We start from the raw sequence: 22,150 nt of genomic DNA, 5'->3' as shown, positions 1-22,150 counted from the left end.
TTTGGTTCTAATTTTACCATAAACACGAATCAAACCGACCTGTACTCACCCTTATCGATAGCTATGTCCCCAACCTCTTAAGCCAAAACCTTATCCACTGATGACTGACCAAATTCATCCGCAATGACCATATATGGAAAATCCTTACCCCAAAGTGAAGACTCATATGCCTCCTCAGCAAAACCATGTAACCTCTTTTGATCGACAAAAGAGATGAGCTCTTCAAGAGGTATCTCCCTCCCTCTCTCATAAACACCTTTAGAGCCATCAAGATCAACAACATCAGACTTTCTCTTCTTTAAGATAACTTTTCTTCGTCCATGCCAAGGATGATTCACCTCGCCCTCAACACCGACTTTCTTCGGTTTGGAGGATGAATATTCTTTTTCTAAGTTTTTTACTTTTAAAGCGAGCCCTAAAGCTTGTAGTAGACACTCCTGGATACTTCCCACCTGTTTAAACACATAAAGGAAAATTAGACGAAAACCACACAAACATCTCTCCCTTGTATCGACAACAATTCAACAAAATCTTATCCAAATATTCAAATACAAATTGCTTATTATCCTCCCAAGGAAGCAAGTCAAACACTGATATCAAGTTCGTCTTATTCACAACTTCTACAAAAACTTAATTATGCACTCATTTCTCGCACTAATCCCCTCAGGATCAAGAATATGTTGGGGTTGAGAGGACCAAAATAGAGAAAATTTTTCAGCGAGATTTTCATCCTAATAAAAGGGAAACAAATCCTCGACACTCTTCACCTTTAAAAACATATTTTTGAAGTCTTTGAAGGAAGACTTATACAGTTTAAAAATAGAAAATCCAGGAGTACTGTTTAAATTAACCGAATCACCTTTTCAAATTCTTTTTGCTTGAAACAACGAAAAGAACAATTCCAAAGAAGGTTTGAACTCTAAAAAATCAAGCAGAATTTCAAAACATCGCAGGAACGCCCATCCATTAGGATGAAGCTGTGATGGTGCACAGTTCAATTGTTTGAGAACAGAATATTCAAATTCAGTAAATGGAAGTTTTACACGCAATTCTTCAAGAACACAACTATGCATGAAGAAAAACTCAAAATCACTCCTCCTATGAAACACGCGATCAGATCTAGAACATGGCAGTAACTCGACACGAACTCCAGAACCCACCCTGACAATTTTACCCACATCTATCTCACTCACACTGTCTTTATCTACAAACAGCGACCACCGTACCTTTACATCATCACTAACCCACTCATACGTACCATCTTCTACTAACGGTTGATCCTTTTCACCTTTTTATTACCCATTTCTATAACACAAGAGATGCGGAGAAAGAAAGCGACACAGAAAAGACAGTAGAAAGGGCGTACCTCTTTTGTTCATATCTTTATCAATCCTTTTTCCAACACGTTTTGGTAGGAGAGGAAACGAAATCTATGTCAACTATTTGGATTCCAAATTTAATTCAACATGCAAAGTAAAAAACTATTTGAGTTCCAACCCAAAGCCCCAACCGTCAGATCCAATAAAAACAGACAGCTCAAATATTATTGGTAAGTGCAAAAGTAAAGTACAACTGTTCAAAGATATCATTAATTCTATCTCAGTCTTTATTTAATTAAACAATTAGTTATTAAACTTTTTTTATTTCAATAAAGTATGTTGAACTGGGGGCTCCATACCCATTATATTTGTCGAATTTTAGCTCAACCTTCAATAAGCTCAACCTGCTTTATTAAAATGACAACATATCAAACTTGAGAGCTATAATATGACCGTTACAACCCAATCAAAATAGTCATAAATCGGATTTATACGTTATAACTCGGCCCAGACGTTACAATTCATTCGAACGCTATAAATTAGCTTTATACAAAAACGTACACTTTACGTTTTTATATGATATTATTACTCTTCAATGAAAATAATTACAAAATATATAATTGTTAGTGTCTAATTTCACATACAAAAAATAAGACATTATATCTTCAGAATTTATACATACTAAATACATAATACTAACTTAAATATCAAAATACTTTTTGCAAGTATACTTCTTCTTTTTCATTCTTTCTGCAACGTAATATATATCTCCTAGACAAAAAATTCGGACATTCAAACCACTAGTTCGGAATTAAAAATAACAGTTCGATACCAACTGCTAAGAACCGAATAACATCCTGTTTACTCAGACAAGAACATAAGACATACCCGACTCATTAATTCGCAAATCACAAGTTTAGATGGACCGAATGTAAAGAGATCGGACTAACCCGATTCACAGCTTAACAAGGTTAATTAATGAGATCCTACTCTAAAATTCATTTCGTTAATCGTTATCCTTGATGATAAATTTTTAAAATACAAAAGAAATACAAATTATACGGTACCTACCACATAGTGTTATAAACTTCAATACAGCATACACGGTATAGCACACGGTCAATTTGAAGACAAGACACGATCCAATAATCGAATGACACATAAGCAAGATTAATCACCTTCGAACATGCACGGATTTGGGAGAAACCACCAAATTTTAAATCATTAATCCAACTTCAGTGCTTATGCTTTAATTAGAGGAGTTCAATGTGTTTACGAGTTCTTACCGTACTTGTTTGGATAACTTGCTTGTTAACTCAACAAATCTACTCAAAATCATTTTTTCTCTCAAAAAAGTACCCACGTTTTCACAGCTACAAGTCGACAAGAGTACAATATGAGTTTAATAGCTTTACGATCATACGATGTGCTCAGCTCTTATTTCTTATGCTACACCCTCCATTACACAATACCCATCCAGCCATCCCTCTTACTAACTAAAATTATTTTCCAATCCAATGATGACAATAGTCAAAGACCACGAATGGTCCCTAAATGAAAGATCCATTGTAAACAACACCCCGATTGAGTTTCAGGTGAAAATATTTTCCTCACTCTCACGGTCTCACCCTAAGCTGAAAGCTTCTTTATTTTCTTTATTCTTCTCCAATTCACAGTACTTAAAGGGTCCCACTCACAACTCTTTTGGGTCCCACCCGTCACGGTCCCTTCTCCCATTACTGAGTCGCACCCACGCATAATTCCCACCTTCTTTTTCTTCTTCTTCTTTTATTTCCCAAAACGCAGAAAACTCAGTTGCCGTTTTCTGCCGTCAATCAAATCAATGGCTTCCAGCAACATTCATCGAAACGGCACCCAGAGAGGAATCATTAGCAACAAGTTCGATCGCCCTCTCAAGCCCCGCCACCGCCCTCCCTCTCCGGGATCCACTTTCCGCCGTAACTCCTCCGCCCCCCGCAACGCCGACGCCGGTCAGTCCCCTCAACCATCTCCTTCTAGAGAGAGAGAGAGAGAGAGAGAGAGAGAGAGAGAGAGAGGGAGAGAATGTAAGTCTAAGTAGTAGCATTTGTCAGTTGGACTCAAATAATGAAGCACACTACTTCTCACTCTTCATTATGACTCTTTCTTTTTTGTGATCTATGATGCAATTATGACTAGTTAGTTTTGTATGATAATGTGTTTATGTGGTGGTATTGGTTGGTGGTGGTTGTTGCAATTTTTATATGTATTTTTTGGCTGTTAGAATTGTGAATAGAAAGAAAGCGCCATAACAATTGTGATATATAGGAGTAGGACTAGTCATGTGTGTGGAAAGAAAACAATGAGATGCATGTTGCACATTGCTTTTTTATTTAAACCCCGTTTTCTCTTTCATTTAGTTTAGTTTAGATCTGGAGTTTTGGAATGTGTGGTGTTATTAGAGCCCCAGATGATGATATCGGTCATCAATATGTGTAGCTTTTGGTGGTTTCTGGTTCTAAGCAAGGCTTTCAATTTAAGCACAATGGGGAGGGCAATAATTTTGAAGGAGTAGTGCGAAATTATTTTCTTTTCCTTTCAATTTAAAGCATTTGGTTTGGGTACTTCCTTTGTTTTTATGATGCTATCAGTTCATGCCTAAGAGCTTGGTCTGAGGTTGTTTTATTAATCACCCTTGTTAATGTGTGTCTTGTTTATTTCTGTAATCTTACTCTCCCATATCTTACATCCTTCCGTATAACGAGAATCAAAGTTTTCAATAATTGAGTTTGTATGGTAGTTAGCAGATACTTTATGAAGTGTAAAATTATGTATTTTGCTTGTACATTTTCATTTATTATGGGAAGCGACTTAGGATGTTGGTTGATGAAATGCATCTTTTGAACCGAAAATAGAGTATAAGGAAATGATCAGTTTGAAATGTTAAAATGCCAATGACTTTTGACGTAGTTATATCCAGATATATATATATATATATATATGAACAGCTTAGGTTCAAAGTTGTGTTTGTTGGGAATGTGTGAAGGGACTTACTCAGGAAGAACTTGCTAGAAGAGCAATCCATCCATATTTATTTTGGACCAACTATGATTTACGACCTCCTGGTGATGAGGAGATGCCATTCCTAAAGTCCAGGTTAATTTGATAGTTCAGGATTGAGTCTTTTAAAATTTAAATGGGGTTCCAACTGTAACAACCAAATCTATATGGGGCTCATACATGCTCCTGTGTCATTGCCTTTCAACTGCAAGTTTGAAACTTGACAAAGGGGGAACTTCGGGCTGCATAAGATTTTAGTATAAATTATGCTGAAAAGGATACTGAACAGATGAAGAAAGAGGAAGGAATAGACTTATAGGGCCTCCAACTGGCCAATATATCTAGAGATACTAGATATACAGGGTCTAGACTTTTAGTTTTCTTGCACGTCCCTCATACTGAAGTCATGATTTTATTTTGAATGGAAGCCAATTCCAAAGTTTTTATGTACAGTGCCTGGAAGAGTTCGAGTGGCAGTGAGATTGAGACCTCGAAATGCTGAAGAAATGATAGCAGATGCTGATTTTGCTGACTGTGTCGAACTGCAACCAGAGGTGCATCCAGTTTACTTGATTAGCTAATGTATGTAGATTCAATGTTTTGCTTTATTTTGGTAAAGTGGATTCATTTACTTTTTCTGCTCCTCTTCAGCTTAAGAGGTTGAAACTTCGTAGAAACAACTGGGATTCTGACACATACGAATTTGATGAGGTGCTTACTGAATATGCATCACAGAAACGTGTCTATGAAGTTGTGGCTAAGCCAGTTGTTGAGGTCTGTTATGGTGGTTCATGTCCTAATTTAATTTGCTCACGAATATCTTCTACTGAGCTATTCTATCTATTTCTTCTTTATGTTAGTGTCACTCATGATTTCATAAACATATCTAACCTTCACCAACATCATTGTCGTCTTTTTTAATGTTATACAGCTTAACATGTCTGTGATGTCTGGTTTGTAGAGTGTTCTTGATGGCTACAATGGCACTGTAATGGCTTATGGTCAAACCGGAACGGGGAAAACATTTACTCTTGGAAGTTTGGGGGAAGGAGACACCTCTGATCGTGGTATAATGGTTCGTTCGATGGAGGATATTTTTGCCGAATTGTCTCCAGATACAGATTCCATCACTGTCTCATATCTGCAGGTTTGGTTTTATACCTTTTTGCTCATACTTCTTTTCGCATAATATCTGTTGATTTTTGTCTTCTTGTTTCCATGAAGGTTGTTCCTTTTATCAATCAAGTGTAAACTTTGCTAGGCCATATTAATTTGTGTAGAAATATGTAATAACACCACCTGCAAAATGTGCAGCTTTACATGGAGACTCTCCAGGACCTGCTTAATCCAGTAAATGATAATATTCCTATAGTGGATGATCCTAGAACTGGTGACGTATCTTTGCCTGGAGCAACACTTGTAGAAATCAGGGACCAGCAGAGTCTTCTGGAGTTACTAAGAGTCGGGGAAGCTAATCGGATTGCTGCTAACACAAAGTTGAATACAGAATCTTCCCGTAGTCACGCTATTCTCATGGTGAAATAATATGTTTTATTTACATTTTATTTTTATATTATATCTCCCAAATTAAGAAATCCATATTTTAAAAAGAATGTTCAATCTTATATCTATTCTCACACAGGTACATATTAAGAGGTCTGTCATGGATAATGAAGATATCGAATCTAGTGAAAATGGTGGTGATACACCAAACTTTATTACTAAACCTTCAAAACCACTTGTTAGGAAGAGCAAGCTAGTTGTGGTGGATTTAGCTGGTTCAGAGCGTGTCCATAAGTCAGGTGCATGCTAGACTTAACATTTGTGTATGTGTATAATTATGCATGTCATAAATTAACGGTCCTTGTTCAATAGCGCCTTCTTCATCATGTCCTTGTTGTGTACGCATGTTTTCCTTATGCTGACATCTCATGATCAGCTCTGACAAAATTTTGATATCTGAAACCCTGCTTGCCATTTTCAATTTCCAAGTCCTGAAAAAATTTTAGAAAGATGAGTTACTTTTGCAGGTATCTTAGTGCTCTATATATATATATATATATATATATATATATATATATATATATATAGTCAAATGGCAGACCTTGAACTGTTTCTCACACCTTTTTTTTTCCATTTTAATGCTATCAGTTATTTCCTGTCTAAAAAACTGTCAATTTGCATATGCATTGAAATATTGAATGCAATAATAATGTCCTTTATTGTATAATAAATGTCTGAAAGTATTTGGGTGTGCCTTTTGTGTGTTGTTATAAAAGAAGAAAGACAACTTTCTGGTGATCTGGACTGCTGAATGCTAAGAGGGTATTTCAGTTATAATTTTTAACTGATAATAATTAGTTACAATACTTCCACTTGATTTTCATTTATTCCTCATTTTCAGAATTTTGTAAAGAAAATTGAGACAATTGGATTTCTCGTGGCCTTTGAAATACAGACAGTGTTGATCCTGTCTCTCCTTTAACTTAATTGAGTTAATAGATACTGCTATTAGTTGGTATATGCTGAAACTTTTCATCTTTTCTTTTCCCCCTGCAGGAAGTGAAGGACACATGCTAGAAGAAGCCAAATCAATCAACCTTTCACTTAGTTCACTGGGAAAGTGCATTAATGCTCTAGCAGAGAACAGTGCTCATGTTCCATTTCGTGATTCAAAGCTTACCAGGATGCTTCGAGATTCTTTTGGAGGTTGGATGCCTTAATCTGTCTTGTTAGATATCCTACTAATATTGGCCTCAAGTTTCACAAACTCTGGTCAAATCTTGTGAGATGTCATTAATGGTTCAGCAAACTGGTTTCTTAGATCCTTGACTGACACAACTACTTTATCTTCCTTAGTCTCAGGCTCTACATCACATAAATTGGTCTTGGAAGTTAATTGTATCTGTTCAAACATACAGTGCTATTATTTTATTTTCCTTGCCTTATGTTTTCCAATAATCTGTAGGCACAGCAAGGACATCATTGATTGTGACCATTGGCCCATCTCCACGTCACCGAGGAGAGACTTCTAGCACCATATTATTTGGCCAAAGGGTCAGGTTTTATATGTGAATATGTTTATAAAAGAATAAACTACCATTTTGGCCTCCCAAAAGATTCAATTTTTGACAAAATGACTTCCAGAAAGAAACAAATGACATTTTGGCCTTCCAGTTTGACAATATGCACTAATTTTTCTCATAAGTGGCACACGACTAATGCATTTGATCTAGATTTTTTGAAGGTTATTTAAAAGGTAAATACAAAATACCGAGGAAAAATTCTATCTTTTGACCTTTTTTTCAATTTATGTTTCAATTTTTTGCCGTTCATATATAAAAATAGTTTACTTAGTGTAAAATTACTAAATTTGGAGGGTAACAAGATCATTTTTCGAAGCAGGCTTGCAAAAAAACGAATCAAACTTAGATCATTTTTGGAGGGTCAAAATGTTATTTCTTTCTTTTGAGAATCATTTTGTAAAGATTTGAATCTTTTGGAGGCCAAAATGGTACTTGTATATAAAATTTTATTGCTATTCAATGTATTCATATGACATTTACTAAATATTATTAGACTTATGTGCTCTTGATGTCCATGCCATTGTGCAATTTTTTATGTTTAAGGTGAATCGATGACTTTAGATTCTACCCTTATTCTTGTGCAATGCATTTATCTACTGTTGAAATTGTTATTATCTTAATTTGCATATCCTATCTAGTGGCTAGTTAATATTTGATTTTCCCTGATAATTTGAAATTATTTATTCCTCATTCGGTCATCGGTTCATCACAGATTCTGATTGCCTTATTATCAAAGTTCTTAGTATGTTACTATTACTGTTACATGAAACTAAAAACATTGTTGATATTTGACTTGATTAACTTTTTTGGCAGACAGATTAATGTGTATTTTATTTTCAGGCTATGAAAGTTGAAAATATGCTGAAAATTAAGGAGGAGTTTGATTATAAAAGCTTGTCTCGAAAGCTTGAGGTGCAGTTGGATAAGCTTATTGCAGAAAATGAAAGGCAGCAAAAAGCTTTTGATGACGAAGTTGAAAAAATAAACTTGGAAGCACAATGTCGTATTGCTGAGGTTGAGAGGAATTTTGCAGATGCATTAGAGGTTTGCTTATATCTATATAAAAGTAGCTCTCTTGACAGCAGTAGTCTTTGTTTCAAAATAAAATTAAGTCTTCTAACTTTTGAAATGTTGCAAAAATCTTGCTAGATAATAATACATTGTGAATAAAGATTTTTATGTTAAGGTATGTATGCATGATGTCATACTTTGATTCTTTATAATTGATTTGGGTGTTGTCTACTCTTTTTGTACTGTGAATAGAAATTAGAACCCAAAGTCAGCAACTATGGTGCATGACTTAATTAAGTGGCATACATGGCTTCTTGAAGAAGGATGAGCTCTATTAAGTATTGTTGTTTTTGAGTTTTGAAGATAAAAAGTGATCTATCATCAAATAAGAGCGTGGCTGGAATATTTTTATCAAGGTTTTGGAATCAGTATCTCAGATTTTATATAATGTATAATTGTATACTTTGGGATACATACAATTTTCCTGTTATACTTTACCATTTCATGGTTGGTGACGCATTGTGCTGTGAGTTTGCAGCTCCAAGTACCAACTATTAAGTGAAAGGCTGAACTACATTATTTTAGTATTCCTTGTTCTGCTGCAAAACAATCTTCTAATACACCTTTGTAATTTCTAGCTACCTTTAATTGCATTTTCTGAATCAGAGGTAAAGCTTAGGCATGATGCAAAACCTTTACATTAGATTCTATTACAACCTAAATCTCTGAAACTACATATTAATATTTTTGTTTTTATACATCTATGGTGCTATGTTTCATATGGAATTTCAACTTGCAGAAAGAGAGATTGAAATGCCAGATGGAGTACATGGAATTGGTAAAGGAGCTGGAGCAGAAATTAGTGTTAAATCAAGAAAGACATGATTGTAATCGTTTTGTGGCTGATTGTGGCGAGGTATTTATTTTTAACCAATATTAAGTATTAACTATACTGAAAATCTTGTAGGCAAACATTTTTCCAGTATGTTTATTTACTATCTTTTTCTTTGGTTTGGTCATTGTGGCTTGTGCCAAAATTGATATTATGATTAGCACTTAAATTTTTTGGAGGTCCCAATGTTAAAAGATAATGTTTTGAGGCGTGTTTAACCAGTAATGCCAGTGGCTGAAGGTATTCTGTTTACATTTTGTCACTTTATTTTTGGCTTTTTCGGAACAGGGACCTGCATCATCTTCTGCAGATGTGTCTGAGCTCAAAATGTTGCTTGAAAAAGAAAATAAGCAAAGAAAGGCAGCTGAAGAAGAGTTAGAACGTCTAAAAGGTCAGCTAGGGAAACATACCCGATCAGAGGTGAGTTTCAGTGAAACAGAAAACTTCTATGGCTTTCTTATTTCCCAATCTTGGCTTTCTGGTATAACAGAACCTCTTTGTGTTCTAGGGAGGAGAGGATCTGGAGGTTATTAAGCTGCGCAACTTCCTTGAGGATGAGGCTAATCAGAAAAAGAAGCTTGAAGAAGAGATAATAATATTAAGAAGTCAATTATTGCAATTGAACTTTGAAGCTGACCAGGTAATTTCTCAAGTTCTGAGCATGTACGCCATGTAGCATATGCTTGAATAGTATGTGGTGTAGGAGGTGCTATAAAGTGCAACAGAACTCTTCATATCCTTGTGTATCAGTTGTGTAAACTCTCCTCAAGAAACACAATTAGAGTAGCCAATAGAGTACGTGAACATAATATTATAAACAAATGTATGGGCTAAGAGACATATGTTAAATTATGAACCTTCCTCCAAAACATGCCAAAGAACTACATGATTGTCCAGCAGTTATTTTGGAATATTATATTGTATCTCCTACTAAAACACCACCTGACTTGCATGGTTTGGTTATTAGGAATTTTGGGGTTTTATAACTACTAGAAGGCAAAATCTATTTGCAGTAGAAGCTAGTTTCATGGTTTATCTTGACACATTTTCTACATTACGAAGTTCTTTGAAAAGTTCTGTCAAATGTCAAATTAAAGTTTGGCTGGTACAATGAAATTTGTACTAATTGTCATCAGATGAATGCTCTTTTTTCCTCTTTTAGTCTGTACCTGCAGGTTACTTTGTTCTTTTAGCATGGGTTTGATATAGAATGATTTGATGTTATGTCCATAGATGAGAAGGTGTTTGGAAAGTGGTAGCTCAGGGAGCTCATTTCCCTCCATTGATCCTTCCATGACACATGTTAGGCATTCCCAGCTCAAAGACACTGGGAATGGTCCAAAGTCTTCAGTCACTACTCTCTTTGAGCAAGGTATGAATAGATTGAGTTATAATTGAAACATCAAATTATTCATAATCATACATATATGACCCGTATTATTTTAACAGTTGGATTGCAAAAGATTTTGTCATTGCTGGAGTCAGATGATGCCAATATGCGAATTCATGCTGTGAAAGTGGTGGCCAACCTAGCAGCTGAAGGTAGTTTTAGCCTCTTTACCGAAAGCAACTATTTGCCTTTCTAAACACTTTTTGTGTCTCCGTGAACCACCTAATCATTGCGGTATTTTGCTATGAAATGCTCTTTGTTTTGGCAACACAATTATATGTTTCAAGACAAGTTCTAGTCTGTGTTAATTTTACACAACTTTCTTAGGAGGAGCCCCTTTGAATGTTGCTTAGTGAACTTCCAGCCCCTTTTTTCACGTGGTCCCATTCCACAAATCCATGTTTCCATTAATTGCACTATTTTTTTGGTAGCCTTCATAATCATTAAGATTGTATTCTTTTGGCAGTATATGATCATTTGTCTTATCTTTAGGATTTGTTCAGTAATTTCCCCCAATTTAACATGCAGAGGCTAATCAAAAAAGAATTGTGGAATCTGGTGGTCTCACTTCCTTATTGATGCTTCTTAGAAGATACGAGGATGAGACTGTTCGCCGAGTGGCAGCTGGGGCAATTGCCAATCTTGCTATGAATGGTGATTGTAAAAGAGTAGCTTTCTGTCAAATGATATAAATAATTGGATCTTTCTTATTTACAGTTTATTTGTCAATATGTGTATAGCTAGTTTGGGAAGTCATATTGACTTTGGTTTCCATTGTGGCAATTCAGAAGCAAACCAAGAACTTATCATGGCAGAAGGAGGAATAACTCTCTTATCAATGACAGCGTCTGATGCTGAAGATCCACAAACTCTTCGAATGGTTGCTGGGGCAATCGCTAACCTTTGTGGAAATGGTATATTGCTATTTCGTTTTGGTTTTCCAACTATTCAAGTTGCTAGATGTTGAAAATATATTTTCAGCTGTCAAACGAAGTCATTCATAATTTGCCTGATTTGATGCCACGGTTTGCGACTAACCCTGATTTCGTTGCCATGTTCTTCATCCAGATAAAATATTGATGAAGCTGAGATCTCAAGGAGGTATCAAGGCTTTACTAGGAATAGTTAGATGTGGGCATCCCGATGTTCTATCCCAAGTCGCACGAGGAATAGCTAACTTCGCAAAATGCGAATCTCGATCATCTAATCAAGGTCTATTTCCCTCCTTAGTATCCGAGTATACACACCTTAAAATATATAGAAAAATGGAGAATGTTCTTACTCCATAAAAAGAAAATGCCATTTCCCATTGATTAACTTACTGAATTTATGTTTTCTGAGCTCTTTCCACTACACTTGCCACAAAGCAACTTTAAGATTCTTCTAGTACCATATAGAGATTAAGGAGATAAAGAGGCTTTGGTTTGTAGCCTGATGATTCTACTTTGCGCTCGCAGGGATAAAAAGTGGTCGATCTTTCTTGATAGAAGATGGTGCACTACCTTGGATAGTACAAAATGCTAATAACGAGGCTGCACCCATCAGGCGTCATATTGAGCTTGCGCTCTGCCACTTGGCACAACATGGTAAGGGAACAGGCGACTTCTTGTGATCTCTTGAACTTTTCTAACTATATTCTTGTAAAACTTAAACCAACCGAGATAATGAATATTGCAGAAGTGAATGCAAAAGACATGATTAGCGGAGGAGCTCTTTGGGAGCTTGTCCGGATTTCAAGGGATTGTTCACGAGAGGACATTCGCAGTCTTGCTCGCCGGACTCTCAGTTCTATCCCGACATTCAAATCTGAACTGCGACGACTGCGGATAGAATGTTGATTACAGGTCTGCATGGAACTACATTTTTATTCTTGTTCCACATTTTGTGAAACAGAACTACCGGTACTTAATAATTCTTCTTGGTGGCATATGGGGTAGATGTATACCTTGCTAGTTTTGCTTTGGGAGAAGCAGGGTTAAGCATGTAATTTGTAATGATATCTAGCCATTACTGACCTAGAATGTTTGTATATCGAATATTGATAGAAGGGAAAGTAGATGACAAATGGGTTTCTGCACGGTAGAGAGGGAAGTTGATATTATGTTCAGTCAAACATGGGTTTGTCAAAGATTTGACCAACTCTTAGTTATATGGAGCTCATATTGTATGTAATATTGAAATTGATTGATTCATGTAAGTAATGAAATTTATCCTTTTTTTTTGCCAATGTATGTTAGAAAATCATTGTTGTGAAGTTTCTAATTATAGAAGTTTTGGCCGCCAATCAATTCATCTGTATATGGTATATAAAATTTGATAGAATGGTATTTATAAAATTTTTCGAAAATTTGAGGAACAAAAAGTGTTATATTCAATTTTTATTTTTAATAAAAAAATGTTATTGTATTGAAGTGAATCTCAACAAAAGTGATTGTGATAAGATGATTATCAATATAATTTTTAGGTTTAATTATTCTGTCGGTTTCTATAAATTTACTAAATTTTTAATTAGGTTCTTATATTTTTTTTTCTTTTCGTTTGAGTCTCTATTTTGTATCAGATTTTGTAATTAAGTCTTTATTATGACAAAAACGTTAGAATTAACGGAATATTTCATTAAGCAAAATGAATATGCATAACACTTGACTGAATATTTTGTATAGTTTAACATAATATTCCGTTAATTCTAACGTTTTGGTTACGGTAGAGACTTAGTTACAAAATCTGATATAGTATAGGGACCAATTGAAAAAAAAAAAAAGTATAGGAACCCGACAGAATAATTAAACCTAATTTTTATTTAAAAAAAGTTATTGAAAATATATTTTATTTTTGTTCTCAATGTTTATATTTTAATTTTAATTTTGTTTTCAATGTTTGGTTTTAATTTTATGGGTAAAGTATTAAATTGGTCCCTATGTATGGGCATAATCCTATTTTGGTCTTTAAGGTTTAAAGTGTCCTATTTAAATGCAAAAAAAATTTCATTTAGTTTTAATGTAGTCCCACCGTGAGGTCAAAGTTAAATAATTAACAAGATGTCTTTAAATAATTAACAAGATGTCTTACATGACAATAGTAAATCAACTGTGAATGTATCAATATATTTATTTATCATTTTCCTTAGTTCTATAGAAAATATTTCATTTAAATTGTAAGAAAAATGATAAATAAATGTATTAATGTATCTACGATTGATTTTGTACCTTTGGAGCTTGTACTTGTTCTTCAGATTATCTTATTCTTGTACTGCTGTCATGTAGAACATTCCGTTAATTATTTAACTTTGACCTCACGGTGGGACTACATCAAAATTAAATGAAACTTTTTTGAATTTAAATAGGACACTTTAAATTTTAAAGACCAAAACAGAATTATGTACAAACGTAAAAAACTAATTTAATACTTTACCCTAATTTTATTCTTGAGGTTTCAATATGTTTCAATTATATTCTGAATTTGACAATATATGACGTGACAATTGTATGCTGACTGTCACAGATATGTCTGTATACAATTGTCACGTCAATTTTTTCATTAATGGTGTTAATCTTCTCGAAAGTATAACTAAATATTTTAAATGTTAAAAAAAAAATTGAAACAAATTAAACATGAGGAGAATTTTTCAAAAATTTAAAGGACAAAAAGTGTGGTTTAGCCTAATCTTAAATTAATTTTTTAACTTTTGTAATACTGACACATACATTTTAATTGTTTTTTTTAATCTAAACAAAATGTTAAACGTAGACACTTATTATTATCATTGTTAGTTTCTTTTTTTAGTCCAAAAAGCTGAATATATCATTGGTATTTTGGTTTGGTGTTTGCTATAGTATGATAATAAATTTAAACGTATCAGTATAATAAAAATGTGGACAAATTAAAATATGACACGTGGATTATATTTTTTACGTCAGTAGTCAATTTTTTTTAAATATATATCATATCAATACTTTTACTAAACTATCCTTATATTTTAATAAAAATAAAAAAATATTTTTTATTTAATTTTACAAAAAGACTTAAATATCTTTTTTTAGTATTGGACAAAAACTGCCCTAATTTTTATAATTTAGTCAAAATTAAATTAACTTTAGTTTTATATTTTTAAAACTAAAACAATTTAAAAATCAAAGTTTAAAACAAAAACATATATGAAAAATCAAAAAGATAAAAAACGATGTTGATCTTGTTTAGGGTTTTGGGCAAAGAAGAAGAAAAAGGAGGTGTTGATCTTGTTTAAGTGTCTCTATTAGTCTGTCTTCTCTCTACTCTTCTTTCTCCGAAGCTTTCTTTGTCTCGTCTCCACTCTGGTCTTCTTTCTCCCAAGTTCTATTTGTCTCGACTTTGGCCAGAAAGAAGACGAAACTCTGTTCGAATTGCCTCCCGTCCACTACCTCCCTGTCGATTTTCTGTTCCTCCACGACCTCCCCATGTATGCACTCAGCAACCCATGGGAGGAGTTCTTGCTGGTTGCCGGAGCTTCCACCGGCAAGCACCTCAGCTTCTTCTGCTTCAACGAAGACGACGCCAAGCCTGCTCCGCCAGGTTTTCATGGTCGACCCTCGCCTGCGTGACGGCTCCAAAGCTGTCCCCCAAGTTGCTCATCTCTCTCTCTCTCTCTCTCTCAATAATTTGATTCACTTTATGATGTTTTACTGATCCACTTTATTGAATTACTTGGTAATGATTTTTATTGCTTCTTTAAATTGACGTGACGTTTGGTAATGTCCAAATATGGTTATGATTATATGGATGCTATGATTATATGGATGCTTATGTACTTGGATTCATGGATATCAGAGATGATTGAACCTATTATTAATTATTGTTTTTCGTCATAATATTTGATCTATATCTAGAATGGCTATATATGTGTATGTGGATGAGCTTCATCTATCATGAATGAATTTGGGTAATATTTCCTCTATTGTCTTTGCTACAAGAAATGCTACTATCCCATTGGTCATATTTTCAATTGTCTCAAATATTATGACGAGAAACAATAATTAATAATAAGTTCAATCATCTCTGATATCCATGAATCTAAGTACATAAGCATCCGTATAATCATAACCATACTTGGACATTGCCAAACGTCACGTCAATTCAAAGAAGCAATAAAAATTATTACCAAATAATTCAATAAAGTGGATCAGTAAAACATCATAAGGTGAATCAAATTATTGAGAGAGAGAAAGAGAGAAAGAAGAGAGGAGCAATTTAGGGAACCTGTTGAGTGTAACAGGGACAGCTTTGGAGCCATCACGCAGGCGAGGGTCGATCGTGGAAACCTGACGGAGCAGGGCTTGGGCGTCGTCTTTGTTGAAGTAGAAGAGGCCGAGGTGCCTTGCCGGTGGAGGCTTTGGCAACCAGCAAAAACTCCTCCCATGGGTTGCTGAGTGCATACATGGAGAGGTCGTGGAGGAACAGAAAATCGACAAGGAGGTCGTGGACGGGAGGCAATTCGAACAGAGTTTCGTCTTTTTTCTGGCCAAAGTCGAGACAAACAGAGTTTGGGAGAAAAAAGACCAGAGTGGAGACGAGACGAAGAAAACTTCGAAAAAAGATTAGAAGATCAGAGAGAAGACAGACTAATGGAGACACCTAAACAAGATCAATACCTCTTTTTTTTTCTTCTTTGCCCAGAACCCTAAATAAGATCTACATCGTTTTTGATTTTTTTTATTTTTCATATATGTTTTTGTTTTAAACTTTGATTTTTAAATTGTTTTAGATTTAAAAATGTAAAATTAAAATTAATTTAATTTTGACTAAATTATAAAGTTTAGGGCAGTTTTTGTCCAATACTAAAAAAATGTATTTAAGTCTTTTTGTAAAATTAAATAAAAAATATTTTTTATTTTTATCAAAATATAAGAATAGTTTAGTAAAAGTATTGATATGATATATATTTAAAAATAGAAAAATTGACTATTGACGTGAAAAATATAATTTACGTATCGTATTTTAATTTGTTCACATTTTTATTATACTAATAAGTTTAAATTTATCATCGTACCGTACCAAACACTTTTTGGTTTAGTTTGATTTGAAATAATAATGTTTTCTATGAAAAATAAAATAAAACTAAACCAATGAGCTTTTACAATGGATCATGTGAACATGTGATTGACTACAAGTCTAGAGATGTGTCGAAAGTTTTACAGATAAATGACCCAAATATAATTTGATCTCTTATTACTTCCTTTGCAATCAGTTTCAAATATACAACACTACCAAGAGGAGCTCAAAAACCAGCAGATGATGATGATGATGATGATGATGATGATGATGATGATGATGATGATGATGATGATGATGATGATGATAACTAAAAGTATTTACATTATGTCACTGATGAATTTGAAATATGATGTTATTTATATTCATTTTAATCTTATACATTATTTCAAACTCACTGATATGAAATTTACAAAAAAAAAAAAAAAAATCATACACTTCATCCATAATAAAAGGATGTATGTTAAATTGTCAACAATTTGATTTATGATAAATAATAAATACATAATATTTCTCGTTAATTTTTTAAAAATCAAACTAAGGTTTTAGTTGGCATGTCTTGATTTCATCATGGACTTGAATTCTTCAAAGTCTACAAACCCATCTCCATTCTTATCAACCCCTTTGATCATGTTCTTGCACTCTTTCTCACTGCACTGATCAAACCCTAAACTCATCAAAACCCTATTTAGCTCCTTAGCTGAGATTAAACCATTCTTATCAGTGTCAAACACAAGAAAAGCATCCATTAAATAATCATTTTCTTCTTCATCATCATCATTATTATTATTATTATCCTTTTTGTCATTTTCATTCATAACAACCATGAATTCATCCAAGTCAACGAACCCATCTCCATTTGAATCCAACACACTAAACATGCTCTCAGTTTCTTTTGCAGCTATGGATTTCTTGTATCCAATGCATGATGAGAGAAACTCACTGAGTTCGGTGGTTGATATCTTGCCATCACCATTGGTGTCAATGAGCTTGAAAACATGCTTCAATTGGTTAGAGATTCCCATATCAACAAAAGAAGAGGGTAATGATACCTTGGATGATGATGATGATGAGAACCCATTGTTGTTTGGTTTTCTGGTGTAGCAGCAACCAATCATATCCATGCTCTTTGGCTGATTGAGGCCAAGGAATTTGGTCTTTCTTTCAAGAAAAGTGAAGAAAGTTTTAAAAGGTTCAAACATGGCTGAGGAAGAAGTTAAAGGGAAAAATGCTTAGAGAGAGTTCACCTAAACTCGAAAAATTTAGTTAAAGCTAAATTATAAAATCATCTAATTAACATCGTCAAAGCGATTTGAGACTTAAACTTACATGTTAATTCTAGAATTTGATAACCTTGACGTGCAACAAACATTAAAGATGGAGGAGATATATGAGGTTGATGAAGTTTAGGGTTTAAGGTTGTTAGACATGGTTGAACATTTTCTTTGAGGCAAGGTGGTATCACTTCGTCTATATATATAAAGTAGCAGATCATGAATTTATTTTTGGTAAACTGCATAGAGCATAGAATATATGGACAAGATATTTTATTACATGTCTATTATTACGATTACTGTAGTAGTTATATAATTTTAATAATATTTTTTAAAATATTTGAAAATATTTTTCATTTTAAAAAGAAAAATTAAAAATTATAGCAAAAATATAAAAAAGATATTACCTTAATTTTTAGTCTACATAAACACCATGATAATATAATAGCGACTCTAGTTTTTATTAGGTTGAACTGGTTCGTTCTAATTGAGATTTGATTAGGTCTTGTTTGGCGTTTGGTTGAAAAGTATTAAGTATTTAAGTCAATCTAACTTTAATGCCGGCAAATTAAATTTGATAAGATTATAGGTTTACAAATACAATAACGTTGTTTCAAGTTTTCAACATGTTGAGCTATCCGTACGCAGGACTGCAAGTTTGAAACTGGATCAGAGATTTAGCTTTTGACCTTTATTTTCGGGTATGTCTAAAACGAGCTCAACTATTATGTGCTTATTGAATGAGCCATACTTATATAGGCCATTAGATTTTATTAGATAAAAATTAAAGGCTAATATAAAACAAGAGCATTGATAGACTCTAATAAATATAGAATATCCTAGTACATAAATAAATGTTTTAAATGGCAATATTTTAATACACAATACTTTAAACGGCAACAAAATCTTTTATTCTTAAATAATTAAATATAAAATATATGAGTATTTTTTATTTATTAAAAATTAATTATTGCAAAAAAAATTTATAATATTAAAAATTTATATTAAAATAATATTTTAAACTATAACTAACATAAAAATATAAAATAATTAAAATTTTATTTTATATTACTTGACAAATAATTAGATTATTATATTTAAAATTTATTAACTAACTAAGTTTATTAAATATATTATTATATAATATAATTTTTTATAAAAATATTTTAAAAATATAATTTATTTAAAATATTATATATAATACATGAAAATATTAACTTTTTTATTTTTTTCAATTTTTTTAGAAAAACATAATAAATAATATAATTTTAAATATATACCTAAATAAAAAAGTTAATATTTTCATATATTTTATATAATTTTTTAAATAAATTTTACTTTTACAAATATTTTGATAAAAAATTATATGATATAATAATATATTTAATAAATTAATTAGTTAATAAATTTTAAATATAATAATCTAATTATTTCTCAAGTAATATAAAATAAATTTTAATTATTTTATATTTTATATTATAGCTTAAAATATCATTTTAATATTATAAAAAAATTTGCATAATAATTAATCTTAATGAATAAAAAAATTTATATTTTTTGTATTTATTTAATTTATATTTTTTAGATCAAAAAGTTTCTACCTTTATATAGTAAAATATGTGATAATCTTCTTAATATATATTAGGGGTGGCAAAACGGATCGAGTCCGTCGGGCCGACCCGCCGAATTCGCTAAAAAAGGTGGATCGGAGTAGGATTTGAAACCGGTCAAATTAAAAAAATTTGCCAAACCCACAAAATTTTTATGCAAAATTATTTTATAATATTAAAAGATTATATAAAAATGATATTTTAAATAGTTATACTATAATAGATTTAATATGTTTTCTGATTTCAATGTAATTATATGATTATAATTATTTAATATATAAAAAAAATTACTAAATAGTAAATATATATAGGGGTGGCAAACGGGCCTAAATCCGCCGGGTCGGTGTGCGTAACCCGCCAAAAAAGGCGGGTTGGGCTAAAAAATTGGGACCGCCAAATAGCAAAAACCCGCCTAACTCGCACCGCTTAAACCACGGGCTTTGGCGGGGCGGGGTGGGTTTCCCCGCCGGGCTTATTATTTTTAGCAAGGGGTATTTTTACAATTTTTTTTGCCAAAACTCAACTTCCCCCAACCTAACTTACAAGAGAATGAAGATGAAAATTGAGTGTTTTGGATTATATTTATTTTGTTTTAGAGACAATATTTATAATTATGTTTTAAATTATTTTTATTTTACTTTGGGAACAATATTTATAATTATGCTTTGGATGAAAACTTGGTTTATATTTATATTTATTAGATATTTATAATTATAAAGACTTTAATATTTGTGAATATAAAAATTATAATTTGTTTATACTTTTAGAAATTATAATAGCTAAAAGTAAAAAATAGGAGAGATTTTTTATGCCTTTATATATATTATTTAATAGTTAAAAGTAAAAAAAAAAAAGAGGATATTTGGCAGGCTATGCCTGTCGTTAGGCGAGGAGGGGTAGGATTTTGGGACCGCCTCACTAGGCGGGGTGGGGCGGGCTTCCCCGCTTGCCACCCATATATATATATATATATATATATATAAGGGGTGGCAATGCGGGCCGGCTCGCCCCAACCCGCCGTGCCTCACCTAGGCCCGCACCTTAAGCGGGACGGGCCAACCCGCCCCGCCAACTAAAGTGGGTACAAAATGCTAGTCGTTTGACTTTGTTTTTTTTATGAAAAATAAAATTAATTAAAATTAACTAAAAAATAATAATTAAACAATTAATTACAAATAAAAAATAGTCAAGTTATAATATAACTTTTTATTATTATTTTTAAAATTTTTAACTTCAATAAATTTGTTTAAAATAATATTTGTCAATAGAACTATCTTTATTTTAAAAAATAAGTCACATAATTTGAACATATATACGAAATTATAAAATAAAATAAATAAAGTCACATAATTAGAAGTTAGGACATATTTACATAATTTAGCGAATTTTTTTAATTTGATAGGTTTCAAATTCTAACCCAACCCATATTTTTTAGCGAGTTCGGCAAGTCGACCCGACGAATTCGACCCGTTTTACCACCCCTATATATATATATATATATATATATATATATATATATATATATATATATATATATAAGAAGATTATCACATATTTTATTATATAAAGATAAAAAATTTTTATTTTAAAAAATATAAAATATAAATACAAAAAATATAAGTTTTTTTATTCATTAAGATTAATTATTATATACAAATTTTTTTATAATATTAAAATGATATTTTAAACTACAACATAAAAATATAAAATAAATAAAATTTATTTTATATTACTTGACAAATAATTAGTTTATTATATTTAAAATTTATTAACTAATTACTTTGTTAAATATATTATTATATAATATAATTTTTTATTAAAATATTTGTAAAAATAAAATTTATTTAAAACGTTATATATAATACATGAAAATATTAATTTTTTTATTTAGGTATATATTTAAAATTATATTATTTATTTTGTTTTTCTAAAAAAATTAAAAATAAAAAAATAATATTTTTATGTATTATATATAATATTTTAAATAAATTATTTTTTAAAAATATTTTTATAAGAAATTATACTATATAATAATATCTTTAATAAAAGTAGTAAGTTAATAAATTTTGAATATAATAATGTAATTATTTATTAAGTAATATAAAATAAATTTTAATGATTTTATAGTTTTATGTTAGTTATAGTTTAAAATATTATTTTAATATAATTTTTTAATATTATAAATTTTTTTGCAATAATTAATTTTAATAAATAAAAAATACTCATATATTTTATATTTAATTATTTAAGAATAAAAAATTTTGTTGTCGTTTAAAGTATTGTATATTAAAATATTACCATTTAAAACATTTATTTATGTACTAGGATATTCTATATTTATTAGAGTCTATCAATGCTCTTGTTTTATATTAGCCTTTAATTTTTATCTAATAAAATCTAATAGCCTATATAAGTATGGTTCATTCAATAAGCACATAATGGTTGAACTCGTTTTAGACTATCCCTTTATTTTCTGGCCATATTTGGATTCTGATTAAAACTAGA

The 22,150-nt window shown here is 31.7% G+C and overlaps 2 protein-coding genes across 4 annotated transcripts; one reads left to right on the top strand and one right to left on the bottom strand.

Annotated features, from left to right (window-relative positions):
• The first annotated feature begins 3,107 nt into the window (after positions 1-3,107).
• On the top strand, positions 3,108-12,944 carry LOC130972966 (kinesin-like protein KIN-UB). The gene is made up of 19 exons (XM_057897316.1): positions 3,108-3,310; positions 4,812-4,912; positions 5,010-5,132; positions 5,320-5,505; positions 5,673-5,894; positions 6,001-6,160; positions 6,918-7,067; positions 7,327-7,415; positions 8,285-8,488; positions 9,255-9,371; positions 9,636-9,767; positions 9,856-9,987; positions 10,581-10,719; positions 10,797-10,889; positions 11,266-11,391; positions 11,526-11,651; positions 11,806-11,949; positions 12,195-12,323; positions 12,415-12,944. Exons 1-19 carry the CDS (start codon positions 3,163-3,165, stop codon positions 12,573-12,575), a joined length of 2,682 nt encoding a protein of 893 aa, XP_057753299.1. The 5' UTR covers positions 3,108-3,162; the 3' UTR covers positions 12,576-12,944.
• A 4,279-nt stretch (positions 12,945-17,223) lies between these two features.
• LOC130977033 (probable calcium-binding protein CML23) lies at positions 17,224-18,188 on the bottom strand. 3 transcript variants are annotated; one of them, XM_057902031.1, is made up of 3 exons: positions 18,091-18,188; positions 17,814-17,965; positions 17,224-17,750 (listed from the first exon to the last, which is right to left on the bottom strand). In XM_057902031.1, the coding sequence occupies exons 1-3, from the start codon at positions 18,131-18,133 to the stop codon at positions 17,307-17,309; spliced, it is 639 nt and encodes a 212-aa protein (XP_057758014.1). In that variant the 5' UTR covers positions 18,134-18,188; the 3' UTR covers positions 17,224-17,306. The 3 variants fall into 3 exon arrangements, with proteins under 3 accessions (XP_057758014.1, XP_057758012.1, XP_057758013.1); XM_057902029.1 differs by having other exon boundaries at positions 17,224-17,965; XM_057902030.1 differs by having other exon boundaries at positions 17,224-18,008; positions 18,091-18,115.
• Between the last annotated feature and the right edge of the window lie 3,962 nt (positions 18,189-22,150).

This window comes from Arachis stenosperma, chromosome 4 (genome assembly GCF_014773155.1).
Source record: "Arachis stenosperma cultivar V10309 chromosome 4, arast.V10309.gnm1.PFL2, whole genome shotgun sequence".
In the NCBI taxonomy this organism is placed as follows: Eukaryota; Viridiplantae; Streptophyta; class Magnoliopsida; order Fabales; family Fabaceae; genus Arachis; species Arachis stenosperma.
The sequence above is the reverse complement of the archived record's forward strand: the minus strand, read 5'-3'. Positions and strand labels throughout refer to the sequence as shown.

What these genes read in the sequence shown, in the direction of transcription:
- LOC130972966 (XM_057897316.1), top strand. Translation starts at nt 3,163, where the DNA reads ATGGCTTCCAGCAACATTCATCGAAACGGCACCCAGAGAGGAATCATT. An exon ending in GTAGTCACGCTATTCTCATG is followed by an intron (nt 5,895 to 6,000) that starts GTGAAATAATAT and finishes ATTCTCACACAG; the next exon opens with GTACATATTAAGAGGTCTGT. An exon ending in AGAGCGTGTCCATAAGTCAG is followed by an intron (nt 6,161 to 6,917) that starts GTGCATGCTAGA and finishes TTCCCCCTGCAG; the next exon opens with GAAGTGAAGGACACATGCTA.
- LOC130977033 (XM_057902029.1), bottom strand. Translation starts at nt 18,133, where the DNA reads ATGTTTGTTGCACGTCAAGGTTATCAAATTCTAGAATTAACAT. An exon ending in TCAAATTCTAGAATTAACAT is followed by an intron (nt 17,966 to 18,090) that starts GTAAGTTTAAGT and finishes CTTCTTCCTCAG; the next exon opens with CCATGTTTGAACCTTTTAAA.